The sequence below is a fragment of the Oreochromis aureus genome, linkage group 22 (assembly GCF_013358895.1).
Source record: "Oreochromis aureus strain Israel breed Guangdong linkage group 22, ZZ_aureus, whole genome shotgun sequence".
Lineage (NCBI taxonomy): Eukaryota > Metazoa > Chordata > Actinopteri > Cichliformes > Cichlidae > Oreochromis > Oreochromis aureus.
The window spans coordinates 20,358,580-20,375,106 of record NC_052962.1 but is presented as its reverse complement, the minus strand read 5'-3'; the positions used below and the strand labels follow the sequence as shown (position 1 = coordinate 20,375,106).

The window sequence follows — 16,527 nt, the reverse complement described above, 5'->3', positions numbered from 1 at the left end:
GGCTGCTGGCCAAATTCCAGGAGGCGCTGAAGAGAGGGCTCCCTGTTTGCCCATTTCTCTGACTGTCCCCCCTCTCTCTCTCTCTAGTTTCTTTTTTTTTTCCCCTTTCTCGTCTGGCTGCCAGTCTCAAGACTTGTTGTTCCTACCCGTTTTAATGCACATCATGGCCTTTCCCTCAGCTCTCAGTTTGCTGTCTCTCTGCTGTCTGTCTGCATTTCCCGTGTCGCCACCCGCTTGCACGGCCAGAGTGGCAGCCCGTGGCAGCTTGAAGCACTGTGTGGGACCTCTATTCTCTCTCTGGTGATAAGATGCCGGACAGAGGACGACAGATGAAGGTATACCAGCACAGACAGGGAGGTGGTGATAAAAGAAAATCACGGTAACTGGAAGAAGACGTGTTTGGATATCAAGCGAGGCTGAGAGATTGTGTCTACTCGGCCCTCTCATGCTCGCTTTCCCACAACAGTTCGAGCCATGATAGCGTCCATTCTTTGCCTTTGATGCTTCAGTTATAGCCTTGAACGGCACAAAAGCAGATGCTGCGTTACAGAAATGCACATAGTTGCGAGCTTTTTGTTCTGGCTTGTGGTCAAGTGTCAAGCTGCGCTATGAGGTCCAATTTTAGAAGGAAGAGCACTATATTTGGGGCTATTTCAAATCCTATTGCCAGGCAGTAAGTTTTGGTATGTGCTTCTACTCTCAAAGAAAGAGTCTGGGAATGGATAATACAAGGAGTTTTCCTGGAATAAAGCTGCCCATCTTTTTGTTTTACTTTATCTCACACTTTAATTGTATACAGGCACGGAGGGCTACTTGAATAAACAGCATAATATGGAATTTTAGGAAGTCACCAGACAAATTACTTCCATATGTCTGCTAACCCATTTTTTTTCTTTTCATAGCTGTATTTAAGGTCTTTATTGGATTCTCTGTCTGATACCATTTCTTTGATTTTGCACATGAAGCTCGTGTTCATGTATCCTTTGTTGCAAGGACACATTCTGCACCTGATTGTCTCTTTCTTTTTTTGTAATTTTCCCATGGCATGAATGTAGTTATAGCTGTACTTATTACTGCAGCTCGCGCTCTCCTCTCAGCCCCACAAACCACCATTCGCTACCTCCCGTCCTCTCGAGACGTCGAGGTGTGAGCGCCACGCGGCCCATCCGATGGGCTTAGTTAAGCATGCCTAAAATCTGATTAGACCCCACCTCTTCCCCCATAGGACCAGCTATTGGAATGCCCCACTGGCATGGTCCTCGAGAGTTTAGGACCCCCCCCCCTTTCCTGCCTTTCTACCACGCTTGCCCATCCCCGGCCTTCTTTTCTTTTCTTTTTTCTTTTTTTTTTCTCTCCCCCAAGATGCTCCGTTCTGCCCCTCAGATGGGCACTCATGTGCAACCAGCATATGTTGAACAACTCTTTGGAGGAATGGGGTATGGCAGCGGCAACGTGGGGGGAAAGCGATGGAAAGCTGGAGGGGCGGTGGGGCTGGTGAAATGTGCCTCTGCCTATTTGTTTGCGTTCTGTGGGGACATCACGCGTCAGTCATTTTCAGAGCACAATTAAAGTTAATGAGCTATTTCTGTGTTTGCTCTGGTGTGAGTTCCCCTGTCCAGAAGTTCTAATGAGTCTCTTGTCCATTTTCATATCGGTTTATATGACCCCCCCAATTCTAATTACCATTTTTCATGCCAGCATATTAAGCTCTGAAAGATGTTTTAATTCAATTGAATATTTAGAATATATTCCAATATTTGATTGAATTAACATGATGTTTTAATCCCCGTTTCATAAAATAGTACTTTTACTGAAAGGGGACTTCAAAGGAGTTGATTCATTAAAAGAGTACGAATGTAAGCCTTTCGTGCCAGCCAAGACATTGTGAGGCAGTGATTCACCCCAGGCCTATAGACTTAGAGGCTCTCCAGCACCAACGTATAAAGCGTTGCCAGCAGTGCGATGGCCTTACTCATCGCGGCGGTCTTTGTTAACTTTACGAGCGCAAAGATACATCTGATGACTGTATCTCCGCAGTCAGGTGCTGACCTGCCTTGCGTGTGTGAGCAAACCCCAACAGCCCGGTTGTTTATGCAGTAATGAGAAAGTGTCACTGTGTGTGTGTGTGTGTGTGTTCATTCAGCCCAGAGCACTTTTATAAATCTCAGTTAAATCATATGTTTGAAAACCTGCTTTTTTAACCTGCTCTACAATCACTCAACTTCATCCTGTCTCCTTCATTATCATTTGATCTCGCCACCCCGCTTCCCGTCCGATCGTTCTCAGATGACACGACGCCCGGGCTTGTTCGGCAGCAGTTGTCTTTGCTAGCAGGATATCATTCAAGTTGCCACTTATTCTAACCCGTGCTCCTCTGCGGTAATCGTAATAATTTGTTTTCCTTTTTGACGCCCACTATTAGGAGTTTGTGAAGCAGGGTTTTCAGAAGCATCAGTCAAAAAGGAATTTGGCCGCGTGTCACGAGAAAACTAAGAGTTACTCAGCGAAAGAGAGAGAGAGTGATAGACCAGTGGGGAGGTGTTCTTTTAGTGAATGAAAGAGTTTCTGATGGCTTATGAAGTTTCTTGTTAAACAAACCCCTGTGAGATGTGAGTGTTTAGTGAGTCACCGTTGCTCTTTTCAAAATGAATGTGAATAATTCAGCAGCCTGCCATACCAAAAGTCCAGTCAGGCACAAATGCTTGTCAAAACAGGTCAAAAGAGGTAAAAATCTGATGAATTATCCCCAGTGTCAAATGTTTGCAGTGTTGTTTTACTCACTGATATAAATCTTCAACGTTCCGCTCAGCAAAGTGACACTTGAGTTGGCAAGGGAAGTACATTTTTAAACGTGTTACTGCCCCTCTGTCTCCAGTCGATTGGTCTCCTTGGCAGCGCTGTCCTGTTTTGTAATGACCCCGAAAAGCTTTAAACTTGTCCAATTGCCTCCCTGATAAGCAAGCCCACTCACGCCCTGTTGTTAAATCGGACAAGCCCCTGCGTACACCTTCCAACAACTACAAGAGCCGCGTACGCTGAAACCAAGTCTTGTTGATATCTTTTTAATTTGGTTGTCTGCCTTAATTACCGTTGACTTCGACTCCTACATTTGACCTAATTTGAATTCTTGGTGCCTGTTGTTGCTTTTGATTTAAGAATCTGTCTGGGAGGCTTATTTTGTTTTGTGCGAGTTGCTTGCTAAATATTTAATTAGGGCTCTGTCAATTGGGCTCAGGGAGAATGTCAAGCCCAGCAGTAGCCATTTCTGCGAATGCCTTTAGGTGGTTCATAAAAATTCTTTGTCAGAGGGCAAGCGTCACATATTGTAAGTCAAAGACAACAACAGCTGCTCGTGGGGAAATGTCAGTATGAAGGAGATTCAGTACCTTTCTATCCTAAGCTGGCCAGGGGGCAATTACTGGTGGCTCTATAGCAGAACAGAGATTTCAATTTTTTTTCTTTTTATGGTTTTATATGATCTGCCCTTTATTAATCACCTTATATTTTGCATAGGTTTTTTCATTTTCCTGCATCATCTAAAAGTTTTCTTTCAGTTCAGATCCTTTGAATTTGGGGCAAACTCAAACACCATCACGCAGTTGTACTTTCTCCAGCTTATGGCTATATAAGGTACCACCCCAAATTTCCCACTGGTTTCTCCCTATTGCCAGGGGCAACGGTTGACTCCAAACCACATGATCAGCCCAACCCAGTTGCTGCCTCAGTGGCAGATGTGTATGTGGATATATGTGACTTGTTGGGGGGGGCTTTGTTGTATTTTCCGACCCTATACTCATCCTTGTCTGTAATATGTTGCGTTATGACCCTGATGAAGGACCATCACGCAACATACGTGTCAGGCAAGCAGTAAAGTTGTTCTTTATACTACAAGTGTCGTAGGGTTTAACTTCTTCGGATCCTCTTCAAAACTACCCCATGATGCTGCAAAAAGCTGTGGCATTATGAGGTGTGAAGGCCCATATGTAAGTATATGCAAAAAAAAAAATTTAAATGTTGCAACAACCTCTACCAGTGAATACAGGTATGTCTGGCTCAGGTGTACTTGTGCATTTGAGATGTTTAACTAATTTGTGCTCTCTTTGTGTTCATCCCTCTTTCGCCATTTCTTTTTCTGTGCCCTACACTCTCAGATGAAGCAGAACTACCGTAATTAATGATGATATCAAAAAAGGCTGTTTTAACACTGTCATATATAAACTTTCGTTTATTCCCCAGAGGCTCGAGATGTATCTAGATATTCAGTATTGATTCTCTGGTCTAATGGTTAATTGACAAAGAAGCGTTTTGTATGAGTGGCGGCAGAAAGCTGGAAACGTACGCTGGCCAGGCTGTAACCATTTTCTTTTTTTCCAGGTTCCCTCGCCAATGGGCAGCTCAACGGCTCGGGGTCAAAGGGCAGCCACAAAGAAGACGGGTCGTTGCGCCGTCAGGGCCTGAATGGAAGCAGCGAGTACTGCGAGGACAGTCCTGCGAAAAAGAGGTGAGACTGTGTGTGTGTGTGTGTGTGTGTGTGTGTGTGTGTGTGTGTGTGTGTGTGTGTGTGTGTGTGTGTGTGTGAGAAATGTTTCTGTGTCACTGGGTTATAAAGAGCTTTGCAGAATGTTTGGGTGTTAAATGAGAGCATGCACAAAGAATACTGTGAGAAGTTGAGAGCTTGCTGTGCACACTTGGTATAAATTGTAAGTGCAGCAGAGTTGCGATGACTTTCCTGAGCTCTGAGGTTTCATAGGTTGCCACATGACTCCAGCTGCTTTCGGGTTCTCTTCATTGTTTTTGAGACACATGCTTCGTCTTCCCCTTTCTCTCATCTGCTCTTTCTTTCCGTAATTTATTCGATCTGTCTCCCCATGCCACCCCCCCCCAGTAATACCCCCGTTACAACATCCCCGGCAAAAATCGGCTCCAAAATGTTTCACTGCAACATTGTTCATTGCGCTGATTTATGAACTTGCTGCACACACACACTTTGTCATGCTTTTTTCCCCCCTCTGACTTGGCTTCTCCCCTCTTCTCTCCCAAATGTGTGCGGTGAAATGTTTAGAGAGGAGCAAGTTGCCTCTGAGTTCTGTGACAGTCGCGTAAATAGTATGAGCCTTTAAATAGCGCTTAGGTCTCCTAATGAGCCCCCTCCCCCCCTTTAAATCTCCTAATGCAAACACAGTTTCAGTCACTTATAATTAGCCACTTAAAACAATGTTTCCATGCATTTCCGAATGAATCGTTTAAAAATTGGAATTGAGTACAAAAAAAGCTGTTAATTTTCATCCAGCGTTATTTTTTTATGAAGGCGTTTATGTAATGCGTGAATTATTGAAAATGATTAAGTCTGTGAAACAACAGTCATTTTCAGAGAGATTGGTTTAAAAAACAAAAAAGGCAAATATTCTTGAGCGGGGGTTGGGGGTGGTGATATAATGATGTTTAAATGTGATGCTTTTAATGCGTTCAGCATGAAAAGAAAAAAAGGCTTGAAATTTTCAGCTGAAATAAGATTACAATGAAGTAAACGATACAGAGTGTTAAGCAGATTTCATATTATCTGTTGTGTGTGTACCTCAGCAACCCATCCACACACAGATAACATCATGCATTCCTCCTTCTTACATTTCTGTGTCCAAAAGCAGCAGCCATAAACCTTTTTTTTTTTTTTTTTTTTTTTTTCTTCTCAAATTTATACTTTTATTCTCAAGCTGACAGCCACTGTCGGTAGCAGGTGTGAATGTGAGTAAGAGCACATGCCTCCTCCTGTTGTGCAAGCGTGTGTGTGTGTGTGTGTGGTTTTGTTCTGCCTCTGGTCTCTCGCACGCATTGACACGACATCCAAGCGTCAGTGTAAAGCTGGAGGCGGAGTCTGGGGGCCGGAGAGCAGCAGATGTCCTTCTGTAATGAGCAGCCCATACAGGCTCCATTCACCGCGCGTCAAGCACCTGCCCAAGTCCTCCTAGCTGTCATTCGATACTGTAACCTCAAAATCTCACTTTGGTTATTACGAGCTTTCATCTACCTGGATTTGAAGCAGGTGGCCTCTGGGCCAACTTATACAAGATAAAAGTATAAAAGAAAGAAGGGAATGTTTCCCCCCTTTTTTTTTCCTTTCTTTCTCACTTCATCAGTTCAATGATTCTTTTTGTTTGGACATTTTACCAGAAATGAGGCTTGGCTTGGAACTGAATAGTGTTTGGAGATGATCCAGATCTATTATTGGGTATATTTTTTGGAAGGTTTTGCAAGATAGGGAAAATGTTTTTTTCAGAAATAGATGTCAAATTGAAATATGAAAAAAAATGAGACTTGGTTTTGATATCCTCAAGAAAAGATCATCCTAATATGGATCCAGATATCCTTCTGGATCCAAGGACTGCATACACATTCACAGGCTCTGAAGGGAGTTTTCAGCCTCGGTGAAGTTCTGCGGTTTCTGACTGCTTGTACAGTCGATCTTAAAGTCAGACACAGCAACTTTGTTTATTTGTACAGTCACAATTGCAGTGTGGGCTGCCTGACCAGGCAATAACCAAAGGATCATGTGGCTTAAATAGATGGTAAAGCATAAATGCTCATCTCTGTAAGGAAGAAAAGCACTGAAGGAGTAAATTATAATAAAGATGAGCTCACATTTTCATTTTCTCTTGCTCTGGTGGCCTCTAGTGCTCTGTGTTGAGTGGAGTTCAGTTAGAGGCCAGCCTGCTCTGTGGTTTTCATTAGTTCACCACACACACATACACACAGTGGGGCTGAATGAAGAAAGACTCTCTATCTGATGCTAATGAAACACAAGCCTAGCCAGTACTTGGCAGTGCCTAATGCCCTCTTAAAAAGCTTATTTTGTGTGTGCGCTTTATGCTTGAAGGATGACTCCAGTGCCCTGGCAGTGGGCGCCCCTGCACTGTTCCTAAACAGGCCTAACTGTGACGATGCCAGGAGCTTTTTACACCTGGCACTGGCCAAAACAGAAGGGAGGAGCGATGGCGTAGCGCCTTCCAATTCTGCGTGAAGGAAAAGTTTGTGGATCGAGGATGAAGGGATCGAGTGTAGACGAAGAGAGGCTGGGTGGAGCCACGAAGAGAGAGCGATAGGAAGAGGGGCAGAGACAGAAGGACAGGTGCGAGTAATTTTTGGCAGGAAGCAGCGCTCTTTAGAAGTCTTTGAGATCAGCTCTGTGTTTGCCTTCCCATGCTCCTGAGATTGGTGGGTAGACTGGCAGGACATCCCCTCAAACATGCCAGCTTATTGTAGCCCTGTCTTACAAGCTTGACCATATTCTCCAAATGGGACTCCCTTGCCAAGTTTGAGTCGAGGCGCGCACACACTCTTAGATTCACAACCCAGTGCAGTCTCTTTAATGCCACGGTTTACTGACCTAGTTGTTTTCCTGCTCCTCTGTTCCTCTCCCATATTTGACTTGGGTTGATTAAAATGGCTTGACGTGCATTTACCTGTCAATAACAAAGAGGCTGTAGTTTCATATGAAGATTTTGTGTGTGTGTGTGTGTGTGTGTGTGTGTGTGTGTGTGTGTGTGTGTTGCAGGAGCGTCCCCTCAAATAATTACCGCAGTTAGTCATCATCCAATGAATCTGATTCAGTCCTAAGTGAAATGAGTAAATCATTCACAAGTCTTCTGTTTGAATTTTGTGCTGCCACTCTCATGGTTCACAGTCAAAACCGGATTCCAGTGTGGTTTACTTTTAAATGACGTGAACATTTTTGGTTTTGTATACAGTGGCGTGTGTGGGTAGGAAATCCATTGCTGAATTTTGATAAACATTAACCTGGTTTTATTTGGGCAAACTGTAAATGTTTAAAACTTTCCAGCATATTTGATCACATGATTCAAGATTTATTGAAAATGGTTTACTTTGTTTAATCTGACTTTTAGCAAGTAGTTCAGCTGTGTGTGAAAGCAAATGCAAACTTTTAAGGCAAAAGTTCGGGCGCTGTGTGTGTTGAGTATCTATGTTAGACCGACATCTAAGCTTAATTTTAGTGTTCTCTCACTCTTTTTTTTCCCCTTTTTCTTTTTTTTACCCTCCTTTTTTTACTGAATCCCACTTTTGGCTCTCTTTGAATCTGTTCTCTCTGTTGTCTCAGCCAAGACACACACTCAGCTGCTGCCGCTTGTTTTGTTTCGACTTAATGAATGCCAAGTGTGTACACACGGAGACACACACACACACACTTGTCTTGTCTAGCATAACCAATGCCTCTTGTCAGTAACGCATAATCACCGTTTCCATTTATGAGGGATTACATGCATGTGCGCACAGGCCTGCACACACGTGCACACTAATATGCACGCACACAGTGAGTGCGTTTTAATAGAGGGCCATAATGTGCTTATTAATTTGCTTTAGATGGTATCGTGTAGCGACCTATATGCACCGCAGCACCTAGCTGTTCTACCAGGGCCTAATGGATGAATAACAATGTTCACGCTGTACTTTGCAATTCTGCTGCTTTTACCTGCGGCTGCAGAAATACAGCAGATTCAGATATAGTTACAGCACGTGAGGCCACACTGGACAGTTGTTCCGTTGCAGTTTAAATGATCTCTTCTGGTTTTTCTGTCAGTGACTCACCCTGCATTTCAGCGTGTCAGTCTCCAAAATCTCCTCTAAACTCTCCTCTCATTGTCGCTGCTTTGCCGAGGCTTTATGAAAGCCTTCCTTGCCACTGAAATAAATGGCAGGGTGAAGGAGTATTAACCATCCGCCACAGTGCATAATGTCACTCAGTACACAAACTTGCTCCCGTAATCACTGTCAAATGCTAGTGTAATTGTAGCACAGATTGAGCATGTGAAAACTGGTTTGCGTGGCGCTCCTTATGGCATCATACAACAAAGTCGTTTCTTGGGATTTACTGTCACGCAGTCGTAAAGTACTAATTTGATCTATTGCAAGCCAAAATGTTGAGATGTGTCAGTCAGACTGTAGTGAGCATAAGTACCTTTTTTTAATGTCATTATATTCAAATCAATGTATGATTTCATAAGAATATCTACATTTTGATAACCCTTTCAGGGTGGAAAAAAGCACGCCATAGGTAGAGTAGAGTAAGCCTTTTGTTGTAATATTAATACCAGAGCTCAGTTGAAAGATGTGCATGAAAAGGGGAGGAGAGGAAATGTTTCAGTGTGTTGACAGAGATGATCTGCAGCAGAGAGCGGTGAACCATTGACTGGGTCGGTTTTTCATCTCAACCTGAGAATCTTCTGTAAATTGGAAACACAAGTGGGAGATGGATCATTTAGGAGCAATCAATGTGTGTGCGTGTACCGTAAGGGTATTTGTTTTTGTTCTGGTAGTTACACAACAGAACACAGTACTTCTATGCTTCACTTCATGTTGGCAGAAAATTCATACACTCAAATGTTTTTTTATGGTTGATCTCCCTAGTCTTTATTTTATCACTCTATCGATGTTCCTACCTACTTATCAATCATTGGCAGTAGCTTAAAGTCACTGAAGGGCTACATATTGCATGCCATATTGAATTTGGGTAACTGGACTAACGCGGTGCCTGCGCACCACTCCATGAGAGATTTAAGGTGGACTAGGTTTGGGTCAAATGGTTTGAATTGAGCAATGTTGTTAAGGGTTAAATAGACCTAGAGACTGGTTAGCAACCATCCTGCAACCACCAGTTGCAAGGACGAAATATATATTCCTACAATATGTCACGGAGGTTGTAACCAAATTCACCTAGCAACTACTAGCAAAGATGCATACAGCGCTGCACCTAAAACCACTCAAGGTTGGAGGCGCTTTCCAAATCTTTGCACACAATGGACTGTGCCTGCCAACAAAGGTAACATTTAAGTACAAGGTTTCGTGTTTATCACGTAGTGCCATGAGGATAAAAAGGAATCAAAGCAAGAAATATGTTTTTATTTAATGTTCTCTGCTATGTGATCACTCTCAACAACCTTTGAATCCACTGGTGTTTTGTCAACGTGGTTATTTTAGTGGCATTTAGCCCAAGTGTAACACTGCTCATTCATTTGTGACAAAGGTGACTTCCATCTGACCTAATATAGCATTTATATATTCACAGAGATGGCTTGGCTTTCTCTTCACATTTGCCTGTGACACCATCTCCCCTCTCGTCACACCCGCTCCAAAAAAAGAGGGTGGGGGCAAGGTTATATTTAAATGTGCACACAGGCTCTGCTATATATTTTATCTCAAATGAAAATCAGTCTTACTGTGACTGTTTGAAGCATGAAACCACCACAGCTCCTTATGTGACAAACTCGCACACAGTCTCTCACACACACACACACACACACACACACACACATCTTAGTAACACTCATCTTTATTTATCCTGATGTTGTCACAGAGCGGTTAAGCATTGCAAACCCTATGCTGGTATAAGCATCACTACTGTGGTTAGTAACGGCCTGTTTTAGTGAACTACTCTTTGTTCAAGGGCGAGACAATAAGTGGTAGACTTTCAGTGTGCATATTTGTCTTCATGACAGTTAATGATTGTGTTTATTTCTGTTTGTTTTGCACATGCTCATTGTATATGTGACTGGGAGTCTATGGGTGGGCTGTTTGTTTACACAAAGGTCACAGGGTTGACCGGGTCAGATCACTGCAGTGCCATCCCTCCTCTAAATGGACAGAGACAGAAAAGCAATAAACACAGGAAGTTAAATGAGTGTTCGCTTAAAACTGCTCATAATGAGCGCTCGTCATCAACTTTAGGGTTTGTGAATCTAGGCATTTATACACAATTTGGTTATTTCGCTGTGATGCTAAAACAGCATCGCTAAAGGCAAATTTATTTCTGCATTTTAAAAAAACAAAGCTTTACTTTTTTAAGTGTGAACGATAACATAAGGTAAAGTTGAAATCGGGGCGCTCATCACTACGATTCTATTGTAGAAACATGAACATGTAGAAATGAAGGCTGCAGTGCTGCAAGCCTGAATGCTTGTCACTGAGCGCTGCTGGGCAGGGCTGCTTGTCTAGCTTTGTGTTAGCATGCTGTTCACATCCTTGCAAAGATCTGATGTCGTCAGCAGCGCGATCCAGTGTTTTTACTCTCCCGGACGCAGGCATGTTTGATGTTTCATGTACCCACAGTTATAAAAGTGCAAAAATACCTTACATCGCAGAGGCAAACAGGAGAGACCTTTTTTCCAGGGTGCAGAAGTGGTTAGGTGAACTCGCCACACACTAGGACGGCTGTCTGTGAGGATCAATATCCTCAACGGATTTCCAATTGTTTTGCAGTTTTTCGAGTAGGGTCATGCTTAAAAAAAACAAACTGCACAAGCTGATCAGTGACCTCCTGAGTCATGCAGAAGCATTAAACTACTATGCACTGAATAACCAGCCAAACTGCAGTACCCTGTATGGGTGTTTACGTTTTCATTACCAAATTGTATAAATTAGTGTAACTTTTAGTAGAAGCATATCAGTAAAATTCAGCTGGGGGAGGTCACAGTGACTTCTTTTTTTTTTTTTGAATGGACGTGGACCCCCAACACCCCTGTCTGTATCCGCAACAAAGTATAACAGAGGTGTACTGTAATGTGATCACTTAATCACTGAAAAGTGTAATGTGATTGTAGTAACGTGTTATTTATAACTTTGTAGCACGCTACATGTTGTGCAGTTTAATACAGTGTTCTGGTTTGATATCAAACACAGTAGCTTAAGAGTTTTTCTGTCATACAGTCTTTCACACTGTTGTTCGCACATACAGTCTAACAGTTACAGTGTGATCACTGTTTTCATTGCATTTTCATGAGTGAAAGTCTTATGGGCTTAAGAAATTCTTCATATAGTTTCTGTGTACAACAACTGCCGTACAACACATGCTCTCACTGATAATCTAAAGCAGGCAGAAGAGCCGATTAAAAATATACAAAGGCTTTATCGCCGCATATAAACATTAACAGAGTGATTTTAAGTACATAAACATGTACGTTTGTGTTGCTTTTAAGTGGACAGAATCCACTCGGACTCAAAACGCGCACACAAACGCACACTCTCACAGTCAGCTGCAGCGAGGTGGTATTTTATCAGGACCATGTGGACCATCTGGAGCCAATTAATACATCCCCTAAGGTGCAGACTCTGGATCAGTTCTCATCTCCTCAAACTATAACCTTTTATCATGGGAGTGAACGCAAAGTCTGAGTGCAGCCCAGCCGCAGATGCTGCAGACAAGAAAGTGTCTCTCCAGATGTGCTCGTATTCATGTCAAAGACGATTAAAAATTAGTGCCGAGATTTTCATTGTCTAAGATGGTTTTAGTTTATTTATTTTCTCCTTCTCTCAGATTGTGGTGGTTTGCATCTTAACTGTTTTTGTTTCAAAGTTAGTTTAGAAGTAATTGTCTATTTTTTTTTTTATTTATTTATTTTTTTTACTTCATTTGTATTAAGAGTAGGCCGTGCGCAAATCAACACACAGGCTGCTAGCTCATGTTTCCCTCGCGAGCCTCATCTAAATATCCTGTTGCAGTGGTGCAACAAAGATCTGAAAACAAACCAGAGAGCCAGAGCTCCACTGTGCCGACTCCACGCACACACTACGAGGGACACTGTGTACAGCACGTGACCTCAAGTCCACAGACACACGCACCATTAAAGGACTTCTTACATGAAAAACATCATTCCCTTGGATTTGGGCCTTTTGGTAAAATCCAGACCATGCTTTTAAGTGTCCATAAAGTCAAAACATTGAAGTTGCACAGGTTTTTATTATAAATTGCAAAGTCACACCCAGGCTTTATGTCATGCCATGATTGTTTCAAACTTGTATTTTTATTTTTCTAATGCTAAAATTAAATAATGCTTGCGTTTCATCAGTATTGCAAAGAATGGAAAGATGCCAGAGCTAAAGCATATTCAGTCACTAAAACATGCTAGTGTAGCAGTCCTGCTTAATTAGCGTTTAACTTATTTTCTTTTGCATCCATTCTCAGTCTTTTTATGCACCAAATGGGTTGATACGCAGTTTAATAATTCTCCTGGTTTCAGCTCCATTAAAAACAAACAGGCACATTTGCTTAGTCATCTTTTTCCCTCCCCTCTCCCGCTGCACTCTGCACCCTGCTGATGTGCTGAAGCTGACTTAAGGAGCCAGTTCAGACTGGAGGTTTGTGTTTGCGATAACTCTCTGCTGTGCTGCGGGTTATTGAGTTATTGACCGAGTCTGCAGAAGAAACTCAGTTGTCGCTGGCCTCCCTCCAGTGGCATGGGTCAAAGATGAGGGTCAGTTACTGCAGCTTGTAGACGGCGTGTTTCTCTGTGCCATTTCAGCAGGCGGGAAGCTTGCCAGCACCCTCGTAAGTCTGACCACACAGAGAAGCCCGGCCATCTTAGAAACTCCCACGGAAATGGCTGTCACTGGGAGGATGTTGATAAGATGGAGACGGAAGACGAGAGCTTGAAGTCGCTCCACGTTTGACTGACAGGGTCCATGTGCTTGTGATGATCTATGTCAACTGTCTGCAGCTGTACTGCTTAAACAGAGTGGAATTCTTCTGGCTAAGCGAAGCACACTGAGCTAGCTGTGTCTCATCTTTCTCTCTCTTCCCTCATCATCACCCCCACCCACCCACTTCATTATATATGTTAGTGAGATGGTGCTTTATTCTATTCCTTTCTTCTTCTGCCTTTTTTCCTTCCGTTTGCCAGCATCCCTGGCTGACAGGGTCGTCAGATTTTCTCACTCTACCTCTCTCAGTGATAATCAATGCTCTCGCGCCTCTGGTGGCTTGTGTAATATTAGACATTAGAGCAGCCCTTTGAAGGGTAGACGGCTGGGGAGGGGGGGGTGTGCAGCAGGAAGGAATGAAGGGAGGAAAGGATGGATGATAGGTGGATTAGAAAGGGATGAATGAGGACATCCTGCTGTAATCTCTTTGCTTTTTCTGCCGCTATTGGAGCCCAGTTTCCTCTTTTTCTTTTCCCCCTACCCGCGTCTCTCCGGCTCGCCTCTCGCTCTCCGTCAGTCAGAGCAATCAGTTTAATTTTAACTTGCGTAAGCCTCACTTTCTTCCTGTGGCACCATACCAGCCAGTATTCTATAGCTCAACACGCTTGGGAACGTGATGTACCCTGACTTCTGCACATACACACACGACACACAGGCAACCCTCCACTGGGCAGACGGAGGGCTAAATCAGGGGTTCACATTACCACTCGGCTCTTAGTGCAGTGGGAGCACTCATGAAGTAAAACAGTAAAGTCACTACAAATTGTTCCTCCTCTGCTGATTTCTAAACGTTACCATCCTCTGGTCTCTTGGATGCATTGCTTCGCTCGTGTCTGCTGTGCTCATGCACGTTTGATCGTCCATGACTGCTAGAAAGACGTGATTTCAGTGGCAAAACTGGTTGGAAAATGGGCTGAACTCATTTGCTGTAAATGTTTTTCATGCTCTTAATTTCCTGGCACCTTAATAATGATGATAACACTAATCCTGTTTGGCTGTTTTTGAGGAAGAGAGCTGCTTTTTTTTTTTTTTAAATAATAACCTGCTAGCTGAAATGTAGTCCTTGCAATATAAGTGCTGTGGTTTAATTTATCTGTTTTTTCCCCCCGCTTTTATGTTCTCTTTGTAACCCTGCATTATCACATCATCGGCAAAGCAGATCTGTTTTTTATTACCTTTTTTAATTTTTTATTTTTTTTATTAGCCATATCTCTGCTGTTGGAATACTAATTTAAAAAAAGGAAAAAAAGAAGAAATGAGGAAACTAGAATTGGCACTTACAATTTACCCCAATTAGTGAAGTATTACTTGTGCGTGTTTCCACTGATATTTCGGTGGTAGCACGAAGTGTCTTTGATGTCAGTTTAAAGGTAACAGCGGATTGGCCGGCTGTGGTTGATGGTCTAGACAGGATGTAGTAAACACATCACTTTATTAGCTCATCTGTCTCCATCCGTATTCTTTTGCACAACTGCTTGTGTTTTATGTGCATTGTCATAATCCCAGGTTTTCTCTTTGTGTCAGTTATTCCCTTCCCCTCTCTCTCTCTCTCCCTCTCTCTCTTTAAGCTGTTAAATAGGATCCTATTTATGTAAGGCTGCAGCAATAAAACTTTGCAGGGTTCAGCTTACCTAAGAGGCTTTTATGGAGAGCTCAATCTTCCCTCTGCTTGCTGTTTAGAAAGTGTTCACAGCTCGCTATCAATTATAGCGAATGCTGTAATCACATCAAGACGGACTGTTTGCGATATAAAACAAGAGATGGAAACAGTTTGTTGGCTTTGGCGAGTTTGAAGTTTGGACTCGTACTTTGGGTTAACGGCTTACAGCAAACAGGCTCTTCGTCTATATGTCGAAGTGCTCAAATTTGATGTTTCTGGGTAATGTTACTATGATTGATTCACCTCTTTTCATACACACACACTCTCTCCTCTATATGTCATGTAAATTCCAGTTCTTGCTTTCACACAAATGTGGCTTCAGCTTAATTTTATTGTTAACGGTGCCAGTTTTGATCACACTTGTAAGTCTTGTCTTTGCCTCAGCTCTTTCTCCATTTTTCTCTGTGGTTCTTCACTGGTTTTCAACAGTTGGAAGATCCGCAGAGTCTGCCTAGAGTGACTCGGGTGTGCAGAAGCTTCACTTTCATGTGTTTTGACCCAACTGTTAAGCTCGTTTCTACTGTCCAGAAAACATGAAGGCATTGATCAGCTTGGAGCATTACAATTTTGAAGAATCAGTTTCCAGTTCTACTTTTTCTTCTAAAAGTCCTCCATGGTCTTGAGTATATGTTGATTTTTCTTTCATTCATTCACCACATCTTGCTTCTGTGTGAGTGCAGGGCTATTCTTGCTCCATGTCTTCTCCCCCTCGTACTACTCCTCATTCTAACCTGTTTGACTGGTTGGAAAAACTCGGCTTTCTGCATTTTGTGCACTTCATTTACTCCATGTCTGTTTTTGTTTGTTTGTTTGTTTATTTGTTTGTTTAATTATTGTTATTATCCCCTTCGTAGTTTTTTAATCTTTTGCAAGTAGATCACAGCCTTGTGTGAACTGACACCCGCCCTCATTTTGCAGTTTCTGCCTGTTGAATAGTCACGTTCCCTTTTCAACGCCTCTGTGCCAGCGACAGCCCGTGCTCTAGGCGTTGCTTTTTCGGGGTTGCCTCTCCGTACATCTGTCCACGCCTTTCTACTGAACATCTTGGGGGAATTTCTTTAAATTTATGAGAAACATGCACTTGGATTGAACAGGTTTTTTTGTTTTGTTTTGTTTTGTTTGATCAGACAGCAGAGGGACAGAATTCACTTGTTAGTTATGCCGAAATTTTCCATAAATTTCTGATGGGGTAAAATAGATATCTTATACCTAAAAGGTGGAGGCCCAGGAAGAGGCACAGTGGCGTATTTGATAGTCGTCGTCTTTGAGTAACAGTATTATTGGCCCGTCCTGTATGAATATGGCTTTTTATACCACATTTATTCGAGCACTGCAAGTCCTTAAACTTCCTAAATTAAAGGTAATTATGCTCAGTTTAAATTAGG

General features: G+C 42.6%; 1 protein-coding gene across 2 annotated transcripts in view; it reads left to right on the top strand.

The window, feature by feature from the left end:
• The window catches only part of jarid2b (jumonji, AT rich interactive domain 2b), a 109,927-nt gene that overhangs the window by 52,873 nt on the left and 40,527 nt on the right, over positions 1-16,527 (top strand). For both annotated transcript variants that reach the window (XM_031742380.2, XM_031742388.2), the window contains exon 3: positions 4,375-4,501. In XM_031742380.2, coding sequence (XP_031598240.1) covers positions 4,375-4,501 — 127 coding nt within the window. The remainder of the gene's footprint in view (positions 1-4,374; positions 4,502-16,527) is intronic.